Source organism: Gopherus evgoodei, chromosome 9, assembly GCF_007399415.2.
Source record: "Gopherus evgoodei ecotype Sinaloan lineage chromosome 9, rGopEvg1_v1.p, whole genome shotgun sequence".
Taxonomy (NCBI): Eukaryota; Metazoa; Chordata; order Testudines; family Testudinidae; genus Gopherus; species Gopherus evgoodei.
This window is the reverse complement of record NC_044330.1, coordinates 86,589,047-86,598,923: the sequence shown is the minus strand read 5'-3', so window position 1 is coordinate 86,598,923 and position 9,877 is coordinate 86,589,047. Positions and strand designations below refer to the sequence as shown.

The 9,877-nt window shown below is 41.3% G+C and overlaps 1 protein-coding gene across 8 annotated transcripts in view; it reads right to left on the bottom strand.

Annotated features, from left to right (window-relative positions):
• Positions 1-9,877, bottom strand: part of MTMR8 (myotubularin related protein 8) — a 164,475-nt gene that overhangs the window by 135,901 nt on the left and 18,697 nt on the right. For 6 of the 8 annotated variants that reach the window (XM_030576363.1, XM_030576365.1, XM_030576366.1 and 3 more), the window contains 6 exons: positions 8,541-8,650; positions 7,264-7,389; positions 4,649-4,698; positions 1,754-1,954; positions 1,195-1,323; positions 74-200 (listed from right to left, as the gene is read on the bottom strand). In XM_030576363.1, coding sequence (XP_030432223.1) covers positions 74-200; positions 1,195-1,323; positions 1,754-1,954; positions 4,649-4,698; positions 7,264-7,389; positions 8,541-8,650 — 743 coding nt within the window. Of the gene's footprint in view, positions 1-73; positions 275-1,194; positions 1,324-1,753; positions 1,955-4,648; positions 4,699-7,263; positions 7,390-8,540; positions 8,651-9,877 lie in introns of those variants that run through there. The other 2 variants (XM_030576367.1, XM_030576361.1) reach the window with 2 other exon arrangements.

The window sequence follows — 9,877 nt, the reverse complement described above, 5'->3', positions numbered from 1 at the left end:
CACTACCCTAGTCTCAGGCATATTTGCTCAGGTCATCATACAGTTTTGTACATTATCCATGTGCAGGACTCACGTTTTCCAGGTCAGTTGCATTATCCTCCAACTTCATCTTCTGGCTCATGCAGTTGAGGAGATGGTCCAACACGCACTGCTTTGGATGCATCCCTTTGTCAAAGCGGTTATACATTCCACACCAGAACCTCAAGGACCGAAGGAAAGGGAATTAAAAGATCTGCTGTACTTTGTTAGTTGTGACAGGGAGCAATTGTTGTTCCTGTTTAAAGAACAGATTTTCCACTAGTTCAGGCTCCACATTTACTTAAAAACCTAAAATCCTAGGTTTTATAAAACTTAATATGAATAGACAAGTTTTCATGAAGCTTTAGAAGGGTTCAATGAAAAGTTCTGAGGATCTATATATTCTTCGCCATGCCCAACATGGTCCAGAGGATAGGGTACCAGATAAGGAGGAGACCCAAGTTTGCTCTGCAGTGGATTTGTACTGTGAGCTTTTCAATTAACGTATGTGCCTTGAACTTTTCCCATCGACACCCTCATTTCCCAAGTACCTTGACTCTGCAGTAACGCTTAGCACTTTGAGATTTATAGACTGAAACAGCACTGTGCACTAGTGACTGAGAAACAGGAAGTGAAATTGACCAATTCAGTTGCACAGTAGTGTCCAAGGCAAATAAAGATGAAAAACAGCATAAATAATAAAAAATCAATTCGATTTTATAATAATTTCATCAGCAACAGCATACTTCTGTGTATCAGCAGCACTTTAACACAAGAATATGTCTGTTTTTTAAAAAAATAACTATAAGGAGGCACTATCTTTAACAATAACGTATCCACTCTCTCTAAGGAAAGCTCTAAGAGTTGAAGTGACAAGGAATTTGGAAAACTACTCTGCATATATTTTAAATTATTCTTATTTTTTCCTGTAACAGGGAGGAGGCTAGTTGCAGATCAAATATTTAAAATAATAGTACTTGCACGTATTTAGTGGCTACCTGTCAATTTCAAACAGCTTTATTAGTTGGAAAGCATGGTTATTCTCATTTTACAGACGAGGAAATGGAGGCACACAGAAGTCAAGTGATTCACCCTAGGACGCATGGCAAGGCATTTTAGTTATCACTTCCATTCCTGTGGGAAAAAAAAGTGTCCCTCCTCCAATAAGTGACTTACTGGAAACTGAAAGGTAGAGTGTTTGGCTTAAGCTCCTTGTAAACTGTGAATCCCTTATACAGAGGATTCCTGAACTCCTGCTTCTTTTGTAATAGGAAAGGCCACAGCGAATGGGTCTTCTCAAAAATCCTGTCAATTACAAAAAAAATCTAATCACTAACAGTTACAAACAGTGATAGTATAATTCTAGCTGCATGTTCAGGATTTGAGTAGGGCTGCATAGAAGATATTTATCCTTTCTAGAGTGCAATTAGTGTGCCCTACAAACACAGACACACACTCCAGTCCAAGCCCTGGGTAGCTGACAATTTAAATTAGACAATGGATGGAGTAAAGTGAAGGGGAATAAATTGACACCTGCAAGTTACTGTGGAGTTGCTATTTAAAACATGGAGTTTTTGGAATACATTCTTCTCTACATATGAGATTAAGTCTTTCACACTGCAGAGCACGTGCAAGAATTAAGAGAATTTATCCCTAACCTGATTATCTTTCCAATTAAATTTTAAAAGATATTGAAGAGACTTCCAGACCTTTGCCCCATGAACTGCCAACTCACTTCAGAGCCTCCCGTTCCCTGTAGCAAGACCCAAGGAAGTTGCCAAACTGGCAGGAATAGACGTGGTCATGGATTTCGAGAAGGAACCGCTCATTGAATTCAAATGCACAGGGAAACTGCTGCATGAGCTGCCAGACACATTCAGTGAACTGAGTGAAGACAGGGGACACTTCCTTTAGGTCGCCATCCAGATGGCCACACCTGGAAAGTTAGAAAGAAAGCTACAAGGTTGCATCCTATAATATTCAACAATAAGAGAAACTTTCTGATAATCATGTGACCTGAATATTTACTCTCTCTCAAGGGCCCCCAGTAAGTCACTCTATATCGGGGTGATCAAACAGGGGGTCACAAGGTTATTACGTGGGGGGTCACGAGCTGTCAGGCTCCACCCCGAACCCCGCTTTGCCTCCAGCATTTATAATGGTTTTAAAGATATTAAAAAGTGTCTTTAATTGGGGGGGGGGTTTCACACTCAGGGGCTTGTTGTGTGAAAGGGGTCACCAGTACAAAAGTTTGAGAACCACTGCTCTATATCATGTATGGTTTAGATGCAGAGATAGCCGACACTGAAGTAGAGAGTACTACTGAGGTTATCAGTACTGAGGTTGGAAGGTTCTGGGGCACATAACTCAGGCATTTGGTAGTTAGGGCAGCACAGTCCACCAATTTAGTGGGTATCACATGTCCTATCTTGGAGGTTGATACCAGTACACTGGAAGGGTCCTGACAAATGAGTCTGTATTGTGAATCTGATGACTCTTGTCTCAGTTTGCTAGGTGCCAAGGATGGTGATCTGTGCCGTGGCTCATCTCTGGAGTGGTCATGGAAGACAAATGGGGCCTCTAGGTACAGGTGGCCCAGGAGCTCAAGGTGCAATCTGGGGTCACCAGGACACTAACAGAGAGAGAGAGAGAGAGAGACAGACACACTAACCAGATGGCTGAGGTCTAGCTACAGCCCTCCTCTCAGTATCTGAGGAATCTTGTATCAATCTCAAGGAAGAACAGCTTCCAACAGGCTTCTCTTACTCTGAGCGCATTTGGAGAAAGTGTGTCAAATAGAACACTGTTCTCTGAGGTGTCCATCTCCAATGCAGAATAGGCACCGGGAGAACCCATCATTAATAGGCAAAGAGTCGCACTAAGGATCGATCTTAAATACTGGTGATTTAGTTTCTGCCATGAAGCTAGTACCACCCCCATCTCTCCATACTAACAAAATTTTAATTAAAATATATATTTTGCCAATGGGTGACTAGGCATGTAAAAAACTTCACCACCACCAGTACACAGGGAAAGAGCAGATACTGCATGGGTTCCATCTTGCTGCTATGGGTGATAAGAAAGAACTGAGAGGTGGATGGGCCTGTTCCGCACTTAATGCCCTCGGATGGAGGGTGCGTAGAATCTAGGGCACAGGCAAGGGCTTCAGCAGACATTGCTGGCCAAAATAATCCAATTTGCACACAGACTGGAATCCATATGGACTATCATCCAAAGAACATTATAGCTTAGATGAGGCTCAGAACACCTCATATCATTTTGCAAAATGTTTGCTAGCTAAGGAAGGATTCTTTTTCCTTTTAATATATCCAGAAACAAAGGGACCAGAACAAAGGAGGGATCACAACAGTTTAGCAAAGCAGGCAATTCTCCTACTATGGCACTAAACATTCCACACTGCCAGGAAAGCCAGTGGGTTGGAAAGGGACACTGCCTTCAAATCTAAAGAAACAAGTAGTGACTTTTGCAAGTTTGCTTGGGGCAAACAAATTGTTCAATACTATTTTTTCCAAGCTAATGGCAACATGGTCTCTTGCTACAGAGAGCAAGCTGAACACATACAGGGGACAAAATCACAGCCTGAATTCCTTCATTCCATCTACAGTATTGTGTAGCTAGCCAAATTACAAAGGGGAAATTCACCTTCCCATGAAGCATCATGCACCAGCCACTTCTAAAGGCAGAATAACCATCTCATCCTTTGTTCCTAGGCAATGATGAAATTTCACTCTTTCCTAAGAACTTGACAAAGTGTGCAAAAAGTAATTTACATTTTATGCTGTCCTTCCTTTATAATACTGGTGAAAGTCACATTTAGTTTCCAGTCTTAGAAAAACAAAAGGTGAAAATAGTTCTTCCCACAAAGGATGTGTTTGTCTGGGCTGCAATTCATCTTTGGATAAGTCCTTCTAAAGTAATGTTATGTGGATCTCTAAATGGGCTTTTCTTCCAGTGTCTCTCACCCTAAGAAAAAATATTTATTGACTATAGTATTAAACAAGAGTATTTTCATATTGAGACAAAGTTCAGTTCAGTACAGAACCTCAGTTCTTCACCATTAAATGTTATAGAATAAGACGACTATTTCTTCCTAGTGTTAGTCTGGACCAAATAAATCTCTGTATTTTCCATTTGTTAATTAAATGACCATGCAGTACAAATGGACCATCAATTAGAAAGAGTAACATTTTTATAAACCCATGGAAGGCAAGTCTTAAATTGGTTAGTACTAGAATTGTGGGCTGAAGTTAAAGCTGCAAATAATTTGTAAATGTTTGTTGGGATTTGCCTCCAACCCTGGCCAACGCAGAAGGGCATGAGAGGCAAAAAAAAAACCCTCCAAAAGGTGACTGTTTCACACACCAGTATCAATGTAATATCAACCCATTGCATGGATAGTGAAATGGAAGCACAGAGGTTAAATAATTTGCTCACCATTTTGTAAATCAATGAAAGAATATAGGAAAACATGCACAAAAGCCAAGAGTTGATGAATCTCTAAGGATTCCAATGGAAAAAGAGAAAATGCCCCTTATGCTAGACACATACGGGTTGCAGTTTACCTTCATGCCTTTGCTCCTGTTACACCCTGAGTATAATCTGCTTTTACCTGTGTGAGAACTTGTGGCCCATCACAATCCATTCCTTTTCTATCAGAACCTTCAGTTTCAAAGAGAGAAAGTAAATGAAAAACTACTAAGTTGCTTGGAAAAAAAGTGAAATGATGCCTTAATACCACAGAATTCTTGTAGCTGGGCTTAGCTGATAATGTCTGTCATACCCAGCATATTTATTAATCAAAGGTTGATGAAAATTATAGGATGATTTATGGAATTGGAACTATGCTCCATCACCAATATTAGACTACTGCTGGGATAGGTTGTTATTCTGAATCTTAATAGTCCTGTGAGAATCTTTGTGCTGTCACTTTGTTGGTGATTTTGCTTTATTAACATAAGAATTACTTTCAATAAATACATTACTACCCCCAGGAGACAAGTAAACCCTTTCAAAACATAACCCCACAGACCAGACATCTGGACATTTTTTCTTGAGATATATGCTAAAACCATCACTATTTTGTCTACTACACAGCTACTTCATTCTGAAGAGACCCAAAAATACCTTGACACTCAGTGCAGCAAACCAGAATTAAGAAAAATTTATTTTAACCTATAAAATGGGAATGAAAGAGTATTTTATCAAATGGTAAAGGCCTTAATTTCTGGCCTTAAATGTAGCTGGATTTTTTTGTTTATTGAGATGTTTCTGTTTTACCAAATTATGAACCTGCATAAAACCCTTATTAAAGAAAATGTATGGGAGCAACTTAGCAAGGACATGTACAGCAACGCTCTGAATAAATGAATTGGTGCCTTAAAGGCTTATCTTTTTAGACTGTGTTACATAGTCAGCCAGAAGTCAGCATGCAGGGATTTAAAGAGCAGAAGATACCCATAAACTTACATGTGGTATTTCTTTGGAAAACACATTACTTTGTTTGTTTTAATGGTTTCAGGATCTTTTTCAGGTATTTATTATATTCACCTAGAAATGACTAGTTTTATGATTCGTAAGGTACACTTTGGATGTTACAAAAATGAAAAAAAATGTATTTTATATTAGCACCTGATTCTCATCAGAACCCACTGTCACTGCAATATCGTACTATGTACCAGGCTGATCATGCTGAGGCCTCATGTTCCAATAGAAACTTTACAGTTATTTATTATTTGTAGTAGCATAGCACACAGGAGCCCTAGACCTGGATCAAGACCCCATTGTACAGATAAAAGAATGCTGCAGCAGAATTTAGCAGCAAAAAAAGTTAGCAATTGAGCTGAGGTAACAATCTTCTCAGTGCAGCACAGTTGCATCTGTCCAGGAGAAGACAAAACAAAAGTTGCAGTGTTTTGCATTGCTTTCAGTTTCTTTTCAAGGGGCTAATGAGCAGGAGCCCATCTCCAATGGGGTTGTAACAAATGCGGGCAGGTAGAGATGCACGCACCGTGTAAAGTTACATTTTACATTGACAATTGAGCACAAAAAACAAGGCAACTAATTTGTTAAAAAAAAAATGGATGAAATTCATGCCTGTGCAGAGGACTTTAAAACAGTGATGCATGGGCTTCATGCTGACCCTCTGCACAGGGTGAATTTCACCCAAACAGATAGTTTACTATAATGGGTCTTAAACCACAAGCTTCCCTCCCAGCCTCTTTGTAAGCCTTCACATCTTATACCAGAGGTGGGCAAACTATGGCCTGCAGGCCACATCCAGCCCATGGGACCGTCCTGCCCAGCCTCCGAGCTCCTGGCCTGGGAGGCTAGCTCCAGCCCCTCCCCCACTGTTGCGCCTCTCCAACAGCCTCAGCTCGCTAGCTCTGCCACCGGCACAATGCTCTGGGCAGCAGGGCTGTGAGCTCCTGGGACAGTGCAGTTGCAGAGCCCGGCCTGACTTGGTCTCTGTGCTGTGTGGTGGTGGCAGTGGAGTGGCCCAGCTCCAGCTAGGCAGTGTGGGGGTGGTGCCACCAGCCACCGGTGATCTAGGCAGCGTGGTAAGGGGGCACAGAGCAGGGGAGGTCGGCTAGAGGGCAGGGAAGTTCAGGGTGGTGGTCAGGGAGTGGGGGAACAGAGGGTTGAACGGCAGCAGCGGTCCCTGGGGGCAGTCAGGCGACAGGGAGAAGGGGCTGCTGGATAGGACAGGAGTCCCGGGGGGGGGTGGGGTGCGTGAGGAATGAGAGGAGGGGTTGGATGGGGCAGGATTCCCGGGGGGGCGTCAGGGAACGGGGGGGTTGATGGGGCAGGAGTCCTGGGGAGGGGCAAGCAGGAGATGGGGGCCAGGCCACAACCCCCTCCCCTAACCAGCCCTCCATACAATTTACAAAACCCAATGTGGCCCTCAGGTCAAAAAGTTTGCCCAGCCCTGTCTTATACTCATGCACATCTTGCTGAGATGCCTCATTAGCAGCTCTCTTACGGATCTGCAGGGATATAGAGATTTGAGGCATAAATAATGTACCAGCTTTTTGTACCCATGCTGCTCAGAGCAATTATAACTTTATATATAAATAACTTTGCTTCTGTAGGTCACCTACACTCTGAAGAGGTCTGCTGCTGAAAGTGATCTAAAGAGCTTAATCAGGGCTTGTCTACATTCCAAACCACTTCACAAAGTTGCAATGCATATTTCATTTTTAAAACTCAAAGCATTTCTGTTTTTACCATGAGTCCTTTAAATGTTCTATAAAATGGGTCTAAGAGGAGGCTAGCCAGTGAACAGACTTGAGCTGTACGATCCCACCCATCTGAGCAGTGGACTAAGACGCTGGCTTTTTCTTCTTTCACTGCCTGCCAAGAGGAGAATAAATCAGAACACAATTTAACAGATTGGTAGCTGTGGTAGCTAAACAACCCCCTTCATCTCCCGAAGTCTGATCTAGCTGTAATAGAGTTACCAATAGGTACATTACAAAATAAATACAGAAACATGGCCCTCACCTCTAAAAGTTTTCAATTTAACTTTAAATGTTACAGAATTGGGGGGAAGGTAAACAGCAAAGAAAAGTCAGGAGGAGGAAGGACAGAAATTTCAGCAATATGAACATACAATTACTCAGCATTTGTATATTCATATCCATATCATCTATATTTGTATTTGTTGCTGACACTTCTTGTGGGCATTATGGGCAAAAAAATCTTAAGGAAGGATGTAAATGAGGAAAGTTCACCCTGTTTGCTACCCTGGGACTGGGAATTTTTCAAGGAAAATTAGGGAACAGAGGAAGATCATGCAAAATTCTCCCCATATTTGTCTCTCTCTTCCTTGGTACTGGTAGCAGAAGATGAATACAAAATCATCTCTTAAAAAAAAAATCAAGAGAAAGGAATTCATAATGGAGAAACCCAGAGAGGAGAAAATATTTATGCAAGGCAATTGATTTCTACCAATCATTTCCTGCATTCCCTTTGAGGTTAATGAAGAACTGTTTGCTACAGCAAATTTGCTCCTTCTACTTGATCTGCAGAAAAGTCATGTGCCTTACAACAGCCCATGGAAAAAAAGAGGCCTGTGTTAAAGTTCAAAATTATGCCATCCCTGTAGCACATAGTGACAGAAGATGGAAAACGCACTCAGAAAATCCCTCACCTAAAGCACCACAATTTTTAGTAAGTAGTGAAAGTGTTAAGAAAAGTTATGAGTTGTTTGCAATATTAATTACACATCAGAGCACCTAGGCATCTTTTTTAATTATTCAGATTGAAGTAAAATAAAATTAATGCGGACAAATGAACAAATGTTGCTTATTAGAATATACTGGATAGGTCACAGTTTCAATCCATGTAGGAAATCACTATATTACAGTCACAGGACACACACAAGGAGACAATTAAGTCTCCCAGTTCTGTCTTTACCAGTGCGGGCTCATTTTCTAGTGTTAAGGGTCCAAACAATGGGGCTTCCCTCACTTCTCTTGGGTTTCTATTGGGGAAAGTTATACCTTAGCAAGAAAGACTCCAGCGTCCATTACAGCTTTAATGTGCCGTAACCAGCCTGAGTTCTCCAGGCCAGTAAGGAAGTCACTCATTGAGGGAGATTTTGTTTCACACACTGAAAACAAAAACAAAAGAATTAGCTGAGATTTCTCAAATAAAATGCACAGTAACCATGATTTTCTCACCCCCTCCTGTCCATCAATGCTAATCCTCCTCCCCTCCTTCCCTGAATAATAGTGAGAAAGCTTGGTTGATCCTGAAAGCTAATGTTCTCTGAATATTGAAATACAGGAATCAATTTTCTCTCTTTAAAGAGACCACACACTATGGATATTGTGTGTGTATACCCACAATTAAAATTCTTTAGCTTGCAGAGGGCTCTAGCATTTAAGCCTTTAAGTATCTTTTCCCTCTTCCTTTCACCACTATAATCAAAATCTCATTTCAAAAGCGCTCTCTCCAACCAAGGGAGGTGATTAAGGTGTTACGTGTTTACCCATCCTTTCATTATAGGACATCATCACACATATTCAGACAGCACCAGCATATAATCACTATAAGAAACTGACTAGAGAAAGACACGGAGTTCTAATTTCTAGAGGTAAATGACTTATCTAACCCTGAAGAGGGCTCAGATATGTTGAAAAGTTTATAATGTTATAGTTCAATAGTTCCTCAGCACCTGTGAGAGACACTATCATCGTCAAGGCTTTCTAACCAAGTGGATAAAATAGGAAAAAACTAGCAGTTATTCTGCCTTTTCACCCACTCCAAAATAAGTCATCCAGCATGGGGTTCTCTAGACTAGAGCAGTACTTTTGCGTATGCCAAACCCTCTGTCCTGTCTAGCCTAATTTTTCTCCAAGACCACTATCAAATCACGGATCCTACCAGACTAGCTGACCTGGGCATCAGTTATTCGATCAGTCCATAACTTTACATTGCCAACTCAAATATTAACCCCCTATATATTTGGAATGACTGTGTTTGTACTATATGCCTCCTGATCCTAGGCAATGGGACAAGAGAGAAGGATTTATAGTATCAGCTTCACAACATTCCCCAGCCTCTGCCAGCAGAAGGATGTTAATACTATAGTTAATAAATCAGCAGGAAGTACTGTGTCAATACTCTCACTCTTCTCTTTCATCACTTAGGGTCTGAGTCCCTTTTCAGTTTTACAACAGAGCAGCTCCACCAGCTTCAATGGCATGGCTCCCAGTTTACATCAATGTAAACAAGAGGAGACTCAGGCCCCTATTCTCCACTGGTCCAGAAGAGCGTCCCCTCAAATTCATTCCAAATCCCACATAGCAATGCAAGACCCTAAGAATGCACACTC